This window comes from Heliconius melpomene, chromosome 5, assembly GCF_056956725.1.
Source record: "Heliconius melpomene rosina isolate 202511_hmr_F chromosome 5, ASM5695672v1, whole genome shotgun sequence".
In the NCBI taxonomy this organism is placed as follows: domain Eukaryota; kingdom Metazoa; phylum Arthropoda; class Insecta; order Lepidoptera; family Nymphalidae; genus Heliconius; species Heliconius melpomene.
The window spans coordinates 2,047,714-2,069,904 of record NC_140393.1 but is presented as its reverse complement, the minus strand read 5'-3'; the positions used below and the strand labels follow the sequence as shown (position 1 = coordinate 2,069,904).

Below are 22,191 nucleotides of genomic sequence, written 5' to 3'. Positions count from 1 at the left end.
CATATTTTTCTATGACAAATGGATAGATTTAATCTGTAACACATGGGTGTACTCCTAAATACCTTAATAACTTTACATTTTAAAAGTTTACAATTGACACGCCTATAAGTAAAAAAATAGATTAATATTATTATTTATGACAAAAAAATAGTATTTAAAATACTATAACAATATTGTTTATAATGACTGGTTACATCGTCCATTGAGGTCCGCCATTTAATCTGACAATTAAATACTAACTAATTTACCAAGCACATCACGAGTTGAACTCTTAAAGTTATTAATTGGAACGAACTTAACCCTTGATTATTGGTAAGTAAGCCCTCTCGATTCAATTAAAGTGAATCTTTGAGAAGTTAAACAAAGTTCGTGGCCATGCCGATGTTGCGGACCAAAATTTAATTAATACCGACACTGGAAGTTGTTAATCGTGTAACTATATTAGTATTATAATTCTATATTTAGTTAGTGTTTACTTATTATTTATCTTTTAGCATGTGACGAAACTCAAGGGCGTGCTTTACCTTGGTGACCCAAGCGAAGAAAAGAAAATATTAATAAATAATAATTCATTACCCCAAATAGGAATCAAACCCATAACCGTCGCGTTTACAATCACACGGTTTTCTTAAACACTATTTCTTAAAATAATTAGAAATCTTTTTAAAAAGTGGAAAGTGCAGAGCGGAGTGATGTTAAAACCTGATAAAAAAAATTTTGTCCACTTTTAGTAATTCGTAAAGTTTTCTTAGTCTAATTACGTAAATTTTTGTATCTTGCTGTTGTAATTGTTACTTAATTGATGAAAACAATATTTCAAGCGATAAAATTAAAAAAATCTAATACAACCAATGGTGGCACTGCAAAATTATGAATATACTTTATAATAAAAGGAATATTCCTATTATATAAAAAAAAACATTTAAACGTATTATAGAATATACTAGTAAATATAATTATCAAATATAGGAAGTCGAGTGGCGATCGTAAAAATAAATTGTCCGACCCAACCCAACAACCAGCGACCGCCGACACCTCAATTCAATGGAATCTGACGTCCTCGCAAAAGCTGACCTACTTACCGTTCATATATTGCTATTTCAATCAAAACTCATTATTAGAATTAGTTTTGATTAGTAGACTTCAATTTTGTTATGTATCGATATTGTTATTTTATGATTTGAAATTATTTATTCCTTTTACTCATTTTGATATCAAAAAATCTTAGTTTTAGATAGTATATTGTAAAGAACTTTAATTATTTTTTTTCCTTTTTTTCAGCTTTACGCCGTATCCAACAAGTAGCAGGGAAAGAAGATAGAGCCTAGAGGTAAGTTACTCCGCTCCCCATTTTCCACAGAAATCTGGAGACATTGCGTGTTGCGTGCCTTACTTCCTTCCTAGCGAGCGAGGAAATGAAAATAGTAAATATGTCATTTCCTCGAGTGGGAATCAAACCTCACACAACTTGTCATGTTTACAGCTAGCCGTATATTAACAAAAAATATACTATAAGTAACGAACAGTGTTTGCATAGAAAAAAAAACACCATAAAATACCTAGAAATACATCTTATAATTATTAGGTTTAGCATTTCGGTAAAAGCAGTAAACGAGAGTAATTCCAACACCAAAATCCAAACTACCTCCAAATCAAAGTTACATCACAAAGAGTAAATCCAGATTAAAGTCACTCATAAATTAGAAGCTAAAAATTCCTTTATAGCCTCCATCACAAACCCGCTCATTTGTAAGCGTTAGCGCAACATAATTACCGTTCATTAGACTAACGCTGCTAGCCTTAATAAAGTAATTGGTATAAAACTGATCCTACTTTAGAACATTTCATGGGATTTTCTACTGTATTTCCAAAGGGCAAATGATTATATTTCTATGTTATCGTATGTGGATATGTGTATGTTGGTCGGTCACGTCATAACTCGACCACCGGCAATGACGATAGACGCTATGGAATTGAATATGATTCATTTTGGTAGCAGTAATTAAATTGGTGAAATTAAACGTTGTAAGTAAGGCACTGATCAATTTGAAGACGCAAAAACAGGATTGCTGACGATTTAAACAAGTTTTTTAAAATAAAATGATGTTTTCAATACTTTTCATATTATATAAATTATATCTGATGAACATAATAAATGTAAAACTTACTGATCAAAAGGTGAAAACAGATGAGAAGGTCTTGGTTCTGGAGCTTCCCGAGACCCGGCGCTACCCACGGACGGCGCCGGAGATGGCTCCGATCTATATAACATCGAAAAATTAAATTATTAAATAAACGAAAAATTAATTATGAAATAAACGTATGAAAGCTATTTCAAAGACTATTGATATATACCTAGGTACATATTATATTGTTTACAAAGTAACCAAATTACCATGTGGTATATTATGCATAATTAAATATTTAAACAAACTTCATACTCGTAGGCCTATGATTAAAAAGTAAATCTGATTACAAATATTTCCCACGCAATGAGCTTTACTATCCTTTTTGCAATCTTCATTAAAAATATAGCTTTTTACCTATCAAGCCTAGGAGATCTAGTAGGCGACCGATGTGGAGAACGTCTGGGTGATCCCGGCGTAACGGGAGGAGACGCCCGCGGCGACACCCCCGCCGACATCGGGGACGCGTCTCCAGATCCTCGAGACATGCCGCACTCTGATGAACCCTAGGAATCAAGGTTTTGAATATGATATTTGTGCCAAAAATCTGTGAGACCTAATTAATATTTAATAGAAAAAAGTTTTAGATGAAAGGCATTTAATGTAAAAAAAAAAACTAGAAGCTCAAACTAAAGTCGTTATAAATTAGTTTAAAAATGAGTTTCAATTGATTATAAAAAATAGAATATGAAATGGTATAATATCTTAATTAAAATAAAATATAACAAATAATTTACAAGATAAAGTACTTATTCTAGTAAATAATATAGTTTTTTTTATATACGAGTATGTATGTATGAAATTTGTACAACACTACAATATTTAGATACCTTGTCATCAGCTGGATCCCTCTTAGCCATCACTTCAGCGCCCTCCCTCTTACGCTGTTCCTCTTTCAACCTCTCGGCTTTTCGCCACTTCGCTCTTCGGTTTTGAAACCATACCTAGTCACAAATTACGTATAATTTATTAAACTATTGTTAATATTATTCATTTCAATAATTCATTGTAGTAAAATCATAAAAAAATACATCTTCTTTAAATCCACGATAGTAAACCATAAATATATTAAGTAACAGTTAGTTATATTTATATAAACAGAGCAAATTGTAGGTGAAAACCAATAAATACTCGTATTTGCTTGTATATTTGGCTTGGTCCCTATTTTTCGTGTCATCCACATGTCCTCCTTATATTTGTGAGGCAAGCAACTATTTTCTAATGTAATATAAGATTGATTAGTAGTAGAAGAAAATAAAAGTATTTTTGACACAAAAATCCCTCGAAAAAGTTTTAAAATGACGTAATATCATGAGACACATTACAACTCATAATATTATAATTTAACTAACAAAACCCATTCCTGTTTATGGACCTCATAAAATTCATATAACGTCCAAAAAATCCATAAACCATAATCCTCTCTAGCCGAGCTGTCAACACGAGGCCTTAATAATACATCATTACAACCCTATTTCGCTAGTATTATAACTCAAAGATTACCCATCAGTATACCATAAGGGAGTGAACCCCAACCAGAAAAGTAGAACCCTTCTGCGGTAATATCACCACGCTACGAAAGCTCAACTTAAATTTGTTGGTGTTTAATCAACACCAGGGTTATAGAGCTGTGTGGTTCATTATAATCTTAGCTGGGAGGGTTCAAGTGAGCCAGGATGGTGGTAAGCTGGTTAGCGCTGGAGCGGCCACATTTGCCGGTGCAATTTTCGCAATTTACTTTTAATAAGCCCCTCTGTTGGGAGAGTGCTATAAAATCTCATAGCGATGCTGTCCAAATTTGTGCAGACTTGGAATTAGGCATTAACTAAATTAGAATTGTTTTCTGGATGTGTTTTCTTGATGGTGTTCTTCTTGTTTTTTTTATGATTTTATGCTTTATTATAGGTTGTGGTTTTATATCTGTACTTTTTATTTATCTAGGCATCTATTGCTACATTCTCATTAGTGTAAAGAACAATTAATAGATAGACAAAAATGTTTTGAGCAAATATATCCTGATTATTCAGGATCTAGTAGGCGATTAACTTATATTAATTAACAAAAATAATTCCTGACTAAGTTAATTAAACAATTTATTTCTTCATTTCAAACAAAATAAAAATAGACCAAAAAACATTTTTTTAAAAACGCCTCAAAAAATATAATATAGAGTGGGCACTTCCCTATTTTAATCTTTGACGGGACTGTACTCACAGTGGCCCTTAACGGCGGTAAGCTAATTTAGTTAAAATAATAATCCCCCATAATCCTATGAGCCCTAATAGTTTTTATCTCTTACAAAAGTGGAATTAATATTTAAACGCGCTTTACCCCCACTTCTTCCCCACTTCAGTTATTATTTGGAGTTTGTGCATATATATTTTTTATATTTTACAATTGTTTAATGTTCATTTTTTAAATATTTTTGATTTTCTCAAGCATATTCTTTAATACTTATATTCTTTAATACTTATACTAAAATTTCGAATAGTATTTTAGTTTATATTATTTATTTAAAATTTTGAAAGTGGCACAGTTATCACAGAGAACTAGAGATACTTTTGTTTTTTGTTGTAAAATTATAAGTCTTTAGAAATGATGTTAAGTGACAAATATAATAAAATATTGGTGGCTACTACAAGATGCACGTTGCGTAACTAAACTACGTGTATTGCGTAAATAGACTACTAAGTACCCACTTATATAAAATAAATATATTTACAATTATAACAAAGGAAAGTACAAAAAATATCACATATTGTTACACAAATAAAGAATAATTTATATCGAATTTCAACTTCTAAAGACACATGTCACCTTTAAAATGTCTCTATTAAGTAAAGCAACCATTTTGCAAATACTCTCCATCTCTATTCCCTCTCACTTACACTACAAATACAGGGTAGTCTAATAAATTGTTATAGACCAACCTAAATTCGCTGTACTATACTTAACTTAATACATTTCAGATTTTGAACCCTACATTTATAGAATTAAGGTCCAATATGAGTTAATATTCAAATTATAAGGGTGTTTCACACAGTAGGGGTGCGGTAATTACCTACTGTTCGGTAAGCGACGACTGTTTACATTTGGCTCGATGTGAGGAGTTAAATAATAACAAATACATTGTTTGTAAAGTGTAATGAGCCTTTAGCGGGCGGTCCGATAATTGCTTCTTTTATGAAGGCACAAAGGATTTGAATATAATAGTGATGTATTGTGTGATTTGAGTTATTTTATAACAATTAGATGTTTAAGGGTTTATTTTTGGGTGTTACGTGTTTTGTCTAAAAAAGAACTGTATTTTTATAAATGTTTATTTCTTTCCACTTTATCTATTTTCTTCTCTTCTCATTCGTAAACTTCTGTCGGTGCTCTCGTAGTCGTACTTTCTTTTATATTCGAAAGCAAGATTACAAGATCTCTCCATCTTTCATCATCATCAGAAGTGCGTGAGCAGTCGTTAATGGAACAGCCAGAGCAGGACTTTTGTCAGGTCTTTTCTTATTGTAGGTAATCAGCTGCTAGAGAACTCTCATACTACTCTTGTTTGCATTTTATACTAATCTAATTGAAGCTAGCTACAGGATGTATTCTTAGCTTGGTAGTTAGAGAGAACAGAGCGCCAAAAGCTACGGTCTCAGCATATCTCTTTCTCTTCGTGCCCTGTCATCATACATGTCCTCCGAGGGGTCCTCATGCTTTTTGCGTGACCTTTCTCCAGTATCTTTGATATTGTGTATTCGGAAATCAACCGAGCCTTTTACCGCTCTTTTATACAAAAACTAAATAAAACAAAGTTCTACTATGCAATATATTAAATTAAAATTCAAATTCAAAATAATCTTTATTCAAATAGACTGTTATAAGCACTTTTGAATCGTCGAATGAACATATAAGCAAAAAAGCTACCACCGGTTCGGAAGACAGTTCTGCTGAGAAGAGCCAGCAAGAAACTCAACAATTGCTGTTTTTTGAAGGTAACTAAGACATGTTACCAGACCACTCTTCCCACACCGCTAATAACAAATCATATCCCAGAGAACGCAGTTAAAAACTAATCCCATATTCAGAAAAGTCGCGAACTCACCACTTTAGAGAACGTTAAAACTTAAATGTTCAGCTTAAAAAGACTTAAAAGTTACCCTCGCGCTAATTGCGTCAGTCTACCGTAATGTTTTAAAACACTTCATACGAGAGTTACCGTGAAAGTTAACGTTAAAGACTGCTGGAAATATGTTAAGAAAATCGGGGGGAACGATGGGGGGGTGGCGTTTAGGTTGTACGATTATTTGTTCTTGATTTTTGTGATTTTCTTTTATATTTAGGGGTTATTTTAGTATTTTAGAAAAATAGTTGGTTGATATAGGTGTCTTTTTATTATATCAGTACGTACATACCTAGTAAAAATATTTTTTTGGTAGCATCTATTTTATATTTCTTTAGTTATAATTCTCATCTCTAACTCTTTCTTTTTTTTTATCTTTTTAAATAATGGCATAACAGATTTTAAAGTCACTTAATTAACTATTGCCGTCATTTAAACGGAACCAATACTTAAAATTAAGTAATTCAAAAAATACTAACAAATAGAAACCACAAAAGAAATAGTTAAATACAATATTTTCCATTTTTACTATAAAAATCGTGTCGCATACGTAAAGCAGTCGCCTAAAGCAGTATTCAAAAGTGACGTCACCGTTAAGTGACAGGTCATGTGTCGGGAAGTTCTCGAGTTATCGCTAATGTATTGAAATTGTATGTTTTGAGAGTTTCAGCTCGGATGAGCTTGATTTTGATTGACGTGACGACTGACAGAAGAAAGTTGCCTAAAGCTTAATGGAAAATGTGTTAAAAATTAATATTAATATGACTTTTCTGCGAATTACATTGTAGAATTTTCTAGAATCGGTTATTAAAGACCAATGGATTGAGTGATTATATATTTTAATTGATTGACTTACATGAACAATCTCATCAAAATATGAATGATTATTAAAAACTAAAAAACGACAAAAAAAAGTAATATTCAATAGTAAAAATTGAGCTATCAATATTAATGTCAATTCACATAAAAGCGCCCTCAAAATATAAACTTCAATATAATAATAAAGCTTATAGATAGGAAAAATTTAATTAAACTTAAATTTCATTGAGATATCTTTAGCAGATACCAAGAAAATAAACTTTAACGTTAGAAGTTGTAACCCCCATAACTCCTTTACTGTAAGGACTAGAGACAAAACAATAGTGTGTTGCTATTTCAGAAAGAAGCAATACAATCATATTAAAAATAATCCATAAGAAGGCAGTGCAGCTTTCCCATGCTCACCGGGCTAGACCCTTTATATTTTAATTTCATCGTTCTGGTGTAGAGGCAAAGCGCGGCGTTAAGTTCCGCCACTCAACACGCAATGTCTCCTGAATTCGACGGAAAGTGGAGAACGGAGTGTCTTAACACTTAATCTCTGCCTACCCTTTTGCAGGATACAGCGTGAAGCGTGAATTATAGTAAAAATAAGAAAATCTATAATATATTACCTAGCAAATAGATATAAATACGATAACACCACAAAATAATATAACTTAGAAGAAGTTTTTCATAACATGATCAGCAAGTTAATCCCGCGCTCGGGGATGAGGCAAATCTTCATGATCCGACTAACATCCGAAGCTTCTTAGCTTTTTACTTAGAAAGCGAAATGTTTAGACGTGGTATATTTTGTTTTTTTTTTTTATTTTAAGCTTTATCCCGCAAACAGCAGGGTCGGTTATGGGAACCTAGTGCTAGGACACTCCGTTCCCCATGTTCCATTGAATTTTGATGGTATTGTGTCTGAGTGGTGGAATTCAATGTGGCACTGTGCCTCGACCTTGTACATAAAGGCCTAATACATAAATTAAGTAGAAATATAAGGAAAATATGTCTAAAAACGCCAAGCGCAACAGGTTGTGAGTACGATTCCCACTCGAGGAAATGCAATATTTAATATTGTCATTTCTTTACTTAGATGTCGATGTAAAAGCGCGACATTGAGGTCCACTACTCAACACGAAATACCTCCATTCGGTATTCAGAAAAAACAATTCACGCCGGATTATCTTAACTAGTGTTAAGGGTCCCTCTGCCTACCCTTATCCAAACGTTATACAACGAGAAGCTAACAATTTTTTTTTTATAGAATCCTTCATTCCCGTTATCCATATACCACATCCAACCTAAGACGTTCGTTCACTATCAAGTAATTAGATTCCACGTAGCGAGTGGTGTAATTCGCGTAAAACGGAACGTATATCAGTTAACATGTTTACTCGCAAATTACCATCCCCTTCTCTCCCCCCCACTCCTCTTGAGCTCCTTAAGCGATGAGTGAATTTTAATTAGATGCTGTTAATTAGGGATTACTTTTGAATTTGTGCGTAATTATTTTATATTTCATTATTTTATTAATGTTGGATAAATAAATAGATTCGTTGTGTGTTGAGTGGCAGATCTTAAGATCGCGGTCTGAATTCAATATAAATGCAATAGAATGCCTCCAGAATTAGGCGGAAAGTGGGTAACGGCAGTGCCTTAATGATAACAGAGTGTCTTAAGGCTAGGTTCCCTACTCTGTTAATTGCCAATGGTTTACATATATGCTTTACAATATTAAGGAACATGAAGATAAATTAAGGTACATGAAGATAAATTAAAAATATATTCTTCGATTATATAACTACATTTTTTTAAGAAAAAAGTATTATTTCCACTAATATCACGTGGAGCGTACTTGATACGAAGACAGTATTGACTCAAACTTAAGATGAAATTGAAAGAGCACATTAGTGGAAAATTACCTCGCCTTAATCCTTATTGCTCTGAGGTTTCTATTTAGTTTCGTATAATCTATTTGAAGTTGACTCAATGTCAGGAATAGAATTTTCTGGAAAATCAATTTGATTTTTCAGTAATAAAGTATGGCCCGTATTTATAAGCCGCTGAGATCGTTTTTGAGATACCGTTTTCATTTACAAATTTTATATACATCTTTAAATGAAAACGACATCTCAAGATTGATCTCAGACCTCCAGAAATCGGTGGAAATTGAAACGGATATTACTTAATGGGAATAAAGTGTAAGTTAATACATTCCGTTCCCATTAAAACACTTCCATTCTCTATTTTTCGATCTTTACCAGAGTGAATATTAAATATTTTACTTTCTCTAGTGGGAATCGAACGCACAACCGCCACATATACACGCACGCTTCTACTGCGCCACGACTGGCCTCACATTCACATTGAGTATTCCACACAAACGAAATCGCGGGCCACATCTAGTATAGTTAAAACAATAATAAAATACAATACAAATAACATGTGTACCAATAAATTGGTAAAACGTTACAAGGGTTGCAAACCACAGTGCATCCCACGCGTATAGCGTTGCGTAATTACGTAGGGTTAATTTTGTTAATCGTATTAACGAAATTATAGTATTGTGTAATATATTTTATTATATTTATATTTTCCTATAGTTAAATCTTTTAATTATTTATTGTTGAACGTTATTTATATTTTATCTCAATTGAAGATAAGATAACCATAAGATAAGATAAAATTGTTTTAAGCAGTCAGCATTTAGTGACAATTGCAGGTTCGATTTTCACTCAAGGGAATGAATGATTTACGTTTTCCCATTCATTTAAGGCTTCTCGATAATTAAGTAGAAGGCGCATACCCATAGAATAGTCTGGTTAACACAAAAAACCTAATTTTCATCAACAAAAATTTTAATTTTTTAAGGTAATATTTAAAGATAGAAGCGTAATATGTAAACTACTTACTGAATACTAAAAAATATCTGTATGTATATACATATCTATATCTTTCCAACAAAAAAGTATTATTTCCACTAATATCACATGGAGCGTACTTGATACGAAGACAGTATTGACTCAAACTTAAGATGAAATTGAAAGAGCACATTATGTGTGTGTGTGGGTATCCATAGTCTATGTTTTTATCTACTCTTGAAATGGTAAAGGTATAAAAAAATATATATTTCAGCCCTTAATGTACATCAATCTAAACTTTTCAAATGAAAATACAAAAGCTCTTGTAAATAAATGAGAGCGAAAATAAAAAACAAAGTGACATATTTCATTTTCACCCCCGATTTAATTTGCGAAGGGAATGATTGATAAAGAGAGACGAGTGCGAGCGCGTCAAGTGCTATAAAGAACTAGGCGGGATACATACAGACCGACGTTTTGTTGGAGATATTTTATTATTTTTACTATAGGTAAATTAATTAGTAGTTTAGTAAGACTGGATATTCATTTAATATTATTAATCGATAAATTATTTTGTAGTTATAAAAAAAGTTAATATTTTTACTTTTTTAGTGTCAATTTTTAACTTTTTTCTGAACATCATGGCAAAAAAAAGTTTTTATGTTGATTAAATAAATATTCACACTATGAGATTTGAACCTCAAATTATCGCGGTGGGATTACACACTCGCCATGCTCTATCTTTCGAAATTGACAGTTCGTTTAATAACTATCTATTTCCCAATTTTTTTTCAGTTTTTTATAAAAAATATTACAAAATATTTCCCCACTTTTGTTTCTCAAAGTAAGCAAATTCATATTTTTTTATTAGAAATTTCTTATAATATATCATTCCGTATGATTCTCTTCACATGTAGGTATTTAAGAGGAGACTCGATATGAGGCGTCGTTAGCGATTGTCGCACGGGGTAGGGTTGCACCTTTGGGACTTGTAACCGACATTGCGAAATTTTATTATGATTAAACTATATTTATTGTATTATTATGATATACCCTTTGATGTGAACCAATTTGGTAAGTAACTTATTTAGTTATATTAGTTTTAATCCTTTCTTATTAATTCAATTCAAATATTATCATGCCTTCACTAAATTTCCTACGCTCTACGTTAGTCCAGTTCTTCAACTACTACTTTTATAACAAATATTATCTATATAATGACACTATGGTTTAAAGAAGAAGAACAGACTATTACATCTCTATTTTGTCTTTTTTTATGTTAATCAATTACATATTTTCATTTAGTATCTAACTTACTTCACTAACTTCACTCTGTATTCCTCATACAGCAGGGTAAGTAGAGGTAATCTGGTGTTAAAACTCTCCGTTCCCCACTTTCCGCTCAATTCTAAGACATATTGAATGGCAAAGTTTAAGGCTGCATTATTGTCCTACAAATAATATCTCTAAATCGAACCCACAAACGCGTTCACAATCAGACGTATCACCGCTGCGCCACTACGACCTCCATAAACAATAAGTGGCAATTTATACAACAATTTCATCACATCTAATGAATAACATCCAAACAAAGCAACGCACTCTGTTAGCTTAGCACTTAAAAATTACAACTGTAGGGTCACTTAGTAATAATTAACAGTACATTATAGGCAGCCCTTAAATCCCAATAAGGTTCCACTCGGGACCCTCGCGTGAACGTTGTCACGCTTTGTTCACGCTGTTTGTTGTTTACACGGCGTTTGTCTCTTGTTTTTGTTGTAGAGCGCTCTGTCAACGTCATTGAGACAGAATTGAGTTTGTTCGCAATTTAGGATTCCTTTTTTTATTTTTAATTTGTAGTTTAATTTTCTTTCTTTTATATATTTTTTTCAGCGTCACTCTGTATTCAGCATGTAGTAGTGTAGGCAGAAGGAACCTAGTGTTTAGATTCTCCGCTCCCGATTTTCCGCTATATTTTGGAATCATAGCATGTGAAGTAGCGGAACTTAACGCTGTGCTATGCGTCGACCTATACTTACGTTTACACTATAGTAGTAAAAAGTTTATTAGTAACGACTTAATACGAGTAAACTTTCTAGTCTCCAACTCAATGTTATACAGTTATTCTGTTTCCATATAGCTATGCAATCTTATATATAAGATTAGTTATTAGGTATATAAATTTATTCTAATGGTATTTCTAAATCTGTGAGCTGACATACAATATAATCATCTATATATATGTATATCTACACAATTAGTGCACTCCGGACTTAAGCGTTGACGTTCATAGTAAAAGGAAGTCGGAGAAATATTTCTATCACCAAAAAGAAGCTTTTTTCGTTTTCTTTGTCTATCGTTTAAAACACGAGAAGTTAAATAAAATACTATCTACGCATACATAAATACAAATTATATTCTGGACCGATCGTGACGTAGGGGCATAGCTGATCGTAAATACCTGATCTGATCTGAGCTGATCGTATATAGCTGATTTCAACCCGAGGGAAAATACTCTTCACTCCATCGCTCTAGTAACAAGATAAAGATGAGCAGACAGAAGGAGACGGATACAGCGTGAAGCAGATTTTTTTTTTTAATAATTTTATTTACACATAAATAAATACGTATAAAATACGTATATACCTAATAAAAACCGAAAACACTGTCGGACCGTAAATTTGATACCATTTAGGGCATTTAGCGAAACGGTATGTTACTGACGTAATCCAATATGGCGGACAGCTGTGCCTTTTTATATTTTTCGGGCGAATTATCACCGACACGGCGAGGATGCGAATCAAATTGAAAGCCGACTCAATTATATTACCTAGTATGTGTAGGGCTGGCTGTCTGGTTAGTTATTGTGGCTTATATTTATATTTATTTAATTATTTTTTCAATTTCAGGCTGTATTCCGCGTACAGCGGGGTAAAGAAAGGGAACCTAGTGCTAAGACAGTCCGTTCAGCACTTACCGACGAATTTTACGTGGCATTGCGTGTAGAGTACGGGAACTCAACGCCCGGTTCTTGTTTTAGTGCCACAGTGAAAACATGAAAGTGTTAAAAATTAATAATTTATTCCCTCGAGTGCGAATCGAACCCACAACCGTCGCGTTACAGTCATATCCCTGTGCCCACCACCATAAAGGCCTCAATTTAAAATTGTAAAAAGTTATTCTTTTCATATTAATTCTGTATAATTGACAAAGGGAATTTAATAACGAGTGGAAATTGAGTAAAGGACTATCCTTTTATACTCATTATTTAATGAGTGAAAAATCGATAGATCGATAAAAAATCGAATAAACCATTCCAAAAATCACTCAAGATATGAGTTCAGGTAACCAGCTTAGCCACTTAGCTAACGCGACAACCCTAATCCCAGGGCGGAGGGGGGACCGTAATACCATTTCGAGATGAGCGACTTAAACGTGTTATTCGACGCTAGTGTATACTGACCTATGGCATCTAGTACGAATATGGTTTTAGTTAGTTATTTATATATTATTTTGTAGTTATATTATTGTAGAGTTATGAGGCCTGTTGTGCCTCATAAGTATTAGATACGAGCGTGCGACTGTAAATGAGAGAGTTGTGGGCTCGATTTCCATTCGAAGAAATGAAACACTTTCATTTGTTCATTTTGGTAACGAGACAAAACACGACAGCAAGTGGCCGAACCGAAGTTTTCTAATGAGAATGCAGTGTCTTAACACTAAGTTCACATGTTCCCTCTCCTTCTACTCTGTTACGTGCGGGATGCGTATTATTTCTATTCCAGGGATATACTAAAGACATTTTCTTTTAGCTGATCTAATTAGGCAAAAACTCTATATTCTGCTATATTTCTAATGAACGAAATAGTGAAGAAAATTATGAAAACACGTTTATTAAAAACCGTATTAATTTAATTGATTAAATCTTTTTAATGAATGTCGTAACTCTACGACAATGATAGTAGATCCGAATCGTACGTACCTATTGCTGATAAACAGAAAATAATTATAAAAAAAAATAAAGAAAACAAAGAATATGAAAAAAAAACTAACATAATATATAATAAAAAAATAAATGTCTTAAAAATAACTAAAATTTCAATAGATAATATTCAATCGACATTAATTCCTCAACAGCTTATACCACAAAGGTCACGTTACGCTGGACACCTTCACCTAACGGTTGCGAGGTTCGGGAGCTCTGGTCAATCGAAGTGTATTTTGACAATACCAGTTATCTAATGGATGCCATAGTTGGATATTGGATCGGCTAGTTTCGCTGAGTGCTTCTGTTTGTTCCGTACTAAATTGACGTGTGACTGTTTTATGAGAGTTTGATATGATATTCGCGTCGTATTAATACTTTTCAATTAAATTTTGCTATGTATTTTAGTTTATCTTTGTTTATATTGAAAATGTATGTTTTTTTAATATAATTTTGGAAAATATTGCAGTGGGAATTGTAGTGAAAAATAGTTAGAGCGCACTTGTTTTTAATTTCATGTACGTTTTGAGTTTTGCATCAAGTTATATTTATGTCATTCAGTTTTAAATTTTTTATTTACTTACTCTATGTCTCTAATATAAAATATTACTCTGAACTGCTAAAACACATTTGTATAAGAATAACCGTTTTTTATGTGAACAGTATTTAGATACGTAACCGGCGTTTAAAATAAAACAATAAAAGGCTAAATAAGCATGGATTAAATGTAAAATTGACCCAAATAAAAGAAGTAGTTCTATTATAACATAAATTAAATAACTCTACGCCAAACATTCTAATGTAATATCCCAAATGATATTCAACCTATTTATCTCACATTAAGCTAACCTCTTCGAGAGAGTAAAGCGTTACCTAAAACCATTACCATTCAACTGATTTCCGAGTCACATTCGACGGCCATAAAACGTGTACGTACGATAGGAACCACTAAATTGTAGAGTTCGCGTGTTTCGACGTCGGAATTGCGCAATTTTTACTTCAACATAAATAAAACAGCGTGCGTCCTCCAATTTGACTAAAAAGGGGGGATGGGGGGCGTTGCCGCCTCTAACCGGTTATATCCGGATGAAAACGGAGTGTTTCTACATTATGTATTGCGTTCTTAAGATTGTAAATGGTTGCTACGCGTGGTAGGTTCGGGTCACGAGTTCGTGAATAAGTGACAGTGTTAAAATTACAAGTGGATATAAAATATACAAAAAACATGATGGCTGGTAGCGCTGTACCATTTTTTGGAGAAAAAATGATAAGAAATAATATATGTCTACCTATATGGGTATAATATATTATGAAGGTGGCTTGGAAAATAAAAACGTCGATTTAGTAGAGCAAACAGACCGCCGCCGTCACAGCCAATGACACTCGAGCCGTGTAATGACGAGTGCCGTCTGAACTTAGTAAATTTTCTTACGTATAGGTACATAAATTTGTATTTTGGTTTGCGTATATTTTTCATCAAGTGGAACTTTACTGTGTTAGTGTATTAAAAATTTTATATTTATATATATGTTGTTTGACAGATAAAACATATATTTTTACATACAGATTAATACACATGTAAAAGTTATATAAGTGCCCACAATATACGGAGAATTCCAAAAATCCAATATTTTTTAACTCTGCAGCGCTAAAATCATTTTATGCTTATTATTAAATAATAATTATATATGGATTAAATTTAAATACCTTTACAAATAGAAATAAATAAGCTACAAGTATATACAAGCAAAAAATGATCCTTAAATTGCAATAGCATTGTAGCTTACTCTTGCAAGCGTTCCTTAGATCTACTCGTATAATGGAATGATTGAAATCCTACCTGCACTCTCGCCTCAGTAAGGTTGATTTTGAGCGCAAGATCCTCTCGCGTGAACACGTCCGGGTAATGCGTTTGTGCGAAGGCGGTCTCCAGCTCTTCAAGCTGTGTGAAATAGAAATTATATTAGTAATTATTACATTTTATTAATTTTACTATTTGTTTTTAGGTTAGTATTTTTGCGTATTTATGCTTGAGAGAGAGAGAGAGAGAGTCTAGTGAAATTATATACACTATTCAACTTTGTTAAACAGCCACATTTCTAACATTTTGACTATGTACAGAAAAACTTTCACTTTTATAAATGTATCCTTTTTTACTATGTGTAATATTAACTATTTTGTAAGCTTTACCTGTTGCAGTGTGAAGGTAGTGCGGTTTCTCCTTTGCTTCCGACGCACGAACGTGTCATCGTGTATCGCCGGGTGATAGGAATAGCTTGTGTCTGTAAATATTACAAAATTGTCAATTATTGTAAATTTAATTTTATATATAGATATTTACTAATAATTAATCAAGATTAAAACAAAAGAGGCCAGTCGTGGCCAGTGATTGAAAATGACGAACGCGACAGGTTGTGGGTTCGATTCACACTCGAGGAAGTGAAATATTTAATATTTCCATTTTCTTCACTCTGGTATCGAAAAAAAAACGCATCGATGAGATCCGCCACCCAACACGCAATGCCTTCAGAATTCGCTGGAGAATGAGAAACAGAGTGTGTTAACACTAGGTTCCCTCTGCCTACCTAGCTGTACAACCTGTATGTATCGGGACTCGAACCACTATATTTTCATAAAAGGAACCCGAATCAACAACATTAAAAACAATAATTACCAAAAAAAACAACATCCTAGATTACAACACGAATGCGTGGTGCCCATAAAATAGCGTAAGTCCGGAAAGACCGGGCCATTACGCCGGCGCCCCTCACTCAGACATTATGTTAGGACGATATCTCGAGGACACCGTCGTAGGGTGCATATAGATTAGCTTTTATTACTGTTTAACCACATGAGTGCTTCTGTATATTTTTGTGATAAGTGTTTATTGTAATATAGTGTGATATAATGAATAGTAATGCATATAAAAGATTGTTTTTTTTTTCAAAAATATATAATATACTTCATATCTGCTTATATCTATAGTATTATCTCGCTCTGGTAATGAGGCAAAGAGCGGTGTCAAGTTCTGTCACCCAACAATACTTTCAGAATTCGGAAGTGGAATGGAAATGGAATATCTTAACACTCTCAAGGCTCCTAAGGTCACTCTGACCCCTTCTATGGGCGGAATTCTATCATTATGCTCTATCGAGAAACAATCAAAAAATGATATTTAAGTTCTTTGATTGTATCATCATTTTACCAATGTCACTTTTGTATAAAGAACACATTAAGGAGATTATACAGAACCTAAAGAAGGAGATATATTTACACAAAAAATGATGTGTGTAGTTCCCAATTTTATTCTATACATGATGGTGGATGGTGACATGGTTATATCCCATTTTTAAATAAATCTGCCAGCTCTTCGATATTATTAACAGGATTAGTGACAATAGCTGACAACAGCTCATATCACATTTTATGTTTTCTGATGGAGTTTGGTTATTTAGATAGAGTTTGGGTCGCAAGTACTAGGCACTGCTCCGAGTTTCTCACCTTGTAACGCTGATGGGTCGACGATGAATCTATAAAATGTTCTTGTTTCTTGTCTGCGTGAAAGGTGTAAGTATATTGTATTGTAAGGTATAAGTGCCTGTTTTATGTTCCAATAATAAATATTATTTAATATTTTAACATAAATATAGACTCCTCTGATAAAGCTGATATTCAATTGGTGCTGGTTGTAAATATTCTCTTTAAACCTTTTTTTTAAAAAAAAAACACGTATATAAAATCAGATATTTAACATTAAATATTTAAAAAATATTAAAAAAAAAACATTCCACAAATCGCTGTCACCCTATCGCAATAGAATCAATGACAAACGTTGGGGCGGTCCCCTCGGCAGCATTTCTATTATTCTTACTCATAATGTCATTCTATGAGGAAATTACCCTCAAAGCGCGGGATTACAGCTGTCTTCGTTGTAATGACTTTATCACGTCAATTACTTGAGTGCGATTTATTGAGGGTACTCTCGTGTACGTGCGATTGTCGGGTTTGAAATAGTTTTTTTTTTTTTATTTTAACTTCACGCTGTATCCCGTATATGGGAAGATAGGGAAGGGAAACCTGGGAACCTAATGTTGAGACACTCGGTTCCTATTAAGACACTTCCGTTTTCCACTTTCCGTCGAGTTAATTATCGCTCTCTTTGTCTCGTTACACACAAGGAAATGTATAATATTTCATTGCCCCGACTGGGAATCGAAACTACATCCATCGTTTTTACAATCACTCACCTATGGCTCTTTGCCACGACTGCCTTAAAATAGTTATTATTGAGTAAACACATTTTTTTTTATTTTTAATGCTATTTACATCTTTACAATGATTAGTTGAAATCGTAAAATAAGACTAGAAAAAAAACTAATGTACAATATACTTTATACAGTAAATAGATTTTTTCATATAAATGTTAATATAATAAACATAAAATACATACATTCATTACCATAATATGAATATTGCTTTCAAATTGAGACCAGAATCAATCCGGACTGGTCATTTAAACCCCGTTTTAAATGAATAAACAAACGTTTTGTGAATTTTTACGCTACTTGAAAGCTTAGCCGCTTCACTGGTAATGGAGAGAATTGATTGAAATTATTTATATATCACTTTAGCGATTGATTTTTTATTATTGTTATATTTATGTCGTTTTTTTTCTGATTTACATATCTTTTTCATACAAACATGGTAACGCTGAAATATATATGTATAAAAATATTTAATTGTAATCATAATAAATTAATATTAGCGGATTTAATTATTGGTGCAAACAATTTGTACTGCATCAGATCAGGCAAGATAGTAACAAATAATTAAAAAACAATAAGTCTTTTCTGTACACAATAGCCTTAAAAATATGTTAATTAACCATTTTCCAAAAAAAGAATAAAAATATTTAAATTCGTCCATTCTTACATAAAAGCTACACAAATAATATTTAACCACCCGACTACTTAATAATTCAGAAAAACAATCTGAAGAATTTTATAAAATAAAAATAATGTAAGTACGAAGTTTTTAGCAATTAACAATTCTATACTTATCCAAACAGCAGATTATGAGGTTTTAAATATTACATTAATTGAATATAAATAATAGAGCGTCCATCAGCTCAGAAAAATCCCTCGGCGGCGGAAATTAAAAAGTGCTCGACTTCCGGCGGAACGGCCGCTTTAAGTGCAGCGGGAAAGTTTGACCGTTCACGCTGCTAACCCGTGCAGTCAGTCGAGTTGTGCAGGGTTCTGGATATATTTCGTTTTCCTTACAAAATTATACTATTACGTCGTGAAAAAAGGTGATTTAAATATATTTTGTGATATGAAAAGATTTTTATTTAGTTTATATGATTGTTTTTTTCTTCTATTAATCCAATTTGTGACGAGTAATGGTAAAGTATTATATACAGAATACAATACTAATTAAGAATATTAAATAAATATCTAAAAAATAACAGTTTCAATAACAAGGTGTCCATAGCACCCCGTGATTGCGCTAATGAGACAGACGTCCGAGCGCTACAAAATTGCCTCTACATATTTAATAAGTTCGCTTAAGCCGCTTTTTATACCCACTTTTAAAACTTCCTCCACAAGCAATTCGTTAATAAATATTAAAAATTAATATATTTACGCAATTTGGGAGCCCGCTCGTCTTTTTAATGTAATAATTTGGTTAAGTTAGTAAAAAACGTGACGCGGGCGGGCTAATCCGAAGTGACATGAGCCTTATTAAGTTAGTTTCGGTGTAACAGAGTTAGAGCGGCGGCGCGACTCAAAAACTATTTTATGAATAATAGATGGCGCCGGCGGCGACCAATCCCGGGGGAGCCACGCCCTTCCCGCCTCCCCCCACGTGGGCACGGGCACCCCTGCCTTCTATTCATTAGCACATTACCACCCCTAGGAGTTTGGACACGTGAACCGGTTAGAAACTGATTTTTGTCGCTTTTGAATTTTCTTTACCTTGTTTTCGTTAAGTTGGGTGTTTTGTTTTTCAAGAATAAGAAAAAAAAATGATTTGGGCTTGACTAATTATTTAAATGTAATTTTGAAACTAACTGTTAATATTTTATAACGATTATTAATTAATAGTAAAGAAGTACTAATAAAATCATACACAAATAAACTTTAATATACATTTTATATACATTCTATCTTTAAACAAAATAATCTAATAATAATTAATCAGAATTACAAAAGAAAACTAAAATTAAATAGGGAATTGAAACACGAAGGAACCGAGCATAACATAGTTAGTCCGGCAACTGCGGCTCCTATAAATTCATTTAGGGAAGTTTGCAGACCTACAAGTGAGCTAATCGACGCTCCTGGACTCTATGCAATTACGTGTTGTATGTGCACTTCAACGATAGTCTGATAGCCTAATAGTCTTGTATGTTTAATATATACATAGATAGTGGGTTCGATCGCCAGTCGGCAGAATTAATTAATTAAGATTAAGTAATTAATTAAGATTAAGTAATTAATTAAGATTTTCATTTCTTCGCTCTGGCACCCAAGTAAAAGCCCGCAATTCAACACCCAATGTCTCTAGATAAAATGGGGAACGGAACTTAGCATTAGGTTCCTCTCTCTCATAAGTTTGATTCTTGTTGCGAAGTAAACAGGTATATTTTTATTGATTTTATAAGTTTCACAGAATAATCTAAATAGTGATCGAGTTGAACCCAACATATCCAAAGATTTCGTAAGGTACCTTATGATGAATGAAACATTATATATGCACCTATTTTCAATAATACCACATGAAATTAGTAAAATTTTATAATTAACTCACAAGGGTGTGAAGCAGTGAAAGGGTACTCCAGCGTGGGGAGCCGGTGCTGGTGCGGCGGCAGGCTCGGCGGGCAGTGGTAGCAGAACAGTCCACGACCGCCCGCACCGCCGCTCGCCAGCTGTGGAGATTAACGCTCTTTTAGTATTCAAATTAATAAATAAACAAGTTTAGACCGTTGTCGTGTGCAGAATGAAAATTCTCATTTCTCTGCTCTGACACGAAATTATGTCATTTAATTCTGGTAGAATTCTTACGCTGTTCCCGTATACCTATGGCAACGTAGGCACAAAGATACTGATAACCTATCGTTAAGGCACTCCGTTCGTTGCCATTATACAAAGTTTATTAAAAAAAATCCTTTAAAGATCTTTCAATAGGCTTATAGCTGTAAAGATTTGGTTCGCTGAAAATTAAACAATTGACTATCAACACAATACGAAAATTAAAACTTCAATTGAAATATATTACAATATTAATAAAATCATTTTAAAACAACGTAACCTACATTTATAACTTAACATATTACAAGCACGTCTCAGCACAGCTTTATCACCTTCCACTAATTACAAAATTAGCATAAAATATGAACCTACACCCATTAGAATACCCAATAGATCCCTACATAATAACAAGGCGCTGTAATCGAACTCGTAGTCTACGATCTCTGTAATAGCGCAATTCAACAATTGCATCGGCTTCGGCAATGACAGGTTGTTCATAGTTAATATACAGGTTGATTGAATATTAAGTTGTTTGAATTGTGCCATGGATACCGATATGCAATGAATAGATTGTTTTGATATTGATGTATTGTTACAACCTTGGATATGGATTATTAGTAATTTGTTTTTGGATTTATTAGTCTTTTAGTTTTTAGTGAATTAAGCTTTAGGCTTTAGGTCTTTCCTATTTTTTTTCTCGAATGGGATCTTAATGTCAGATTTTGTCTAACAGAGATAACAAACGAAAATAAATTAAATATAATTATTTATTATGGTATACGCTTCGATGACATTAACTAAATAAATATAATAGTCTAATAGGAATTGTTTGATTATAATAGTGGTTACTGATAACATAAGGCAACCAACTGTGCCAAATAAGAAAATTTGCAAAATATTAATATCTACAGACATATAGACAATGCCGATGGAAAAACATTATCCTATACGAGCTTAACATTAATTATATAACTTTATTTAATATTAACATCCAAAAATAATAATAACAATCAGAAAAATAATTTCAATCCAATTTACTTTTTAAATAATTTTAAAAATATAATTTAAAAAATATGTGTAATTTAAATTTGCGTAAACACACTTGTATGGGAGCTTCAAAATTATGATTTACGATTTATTTTTAAATTATAATTTATAATTTCGATAAAGATTTTTCCTCTTTGCAATCTATACTATAAGATAA

The 22,191-nt window shown here is 32.8% G+C and overlaps 1 protein-coding gene across 1 annotated transcript in view; it reads right to left on the bottom strand.

Annotated features, from left to right (window-relative positions):
- The window catches only part of LOC146538846 (uncharacterized), a 60,359-nt gene that overhangs the window by 28,231 nt on the left and 9,937 nt on the right, over positions 1-22,191 (bottom strand). The window contains exons 2-7 of the mRNA XM_085185355.1: positions 20,767-20,884; positions 16,144-16,235; positions 15,794-15,895; positions 3,017-3,130; positions 2,544-2,692; positions 2,169-2,261 (exon numbers count right to left, since the gene is read on the bottom strand). Coding sequence (XP_085041481.1) covers positions 2,169-2,261; positions 2,544-2,692; positions 3,017-3,046 — 272 coding nt within the window. The 5' untranslated portion in view covers positions 3,047-3,130; positions 15,794-15,895; positions 16,144-16,235; positions 20,767-20,884. The remainder of the gene's footprint in view (positions 1-2,168; positions 2,262-2,543; positions 2,693-3,016; positions 3,131-15,793; positions 15,896-16,143; positions 16,236-20,766; positions 20,885-22,191) is intronic.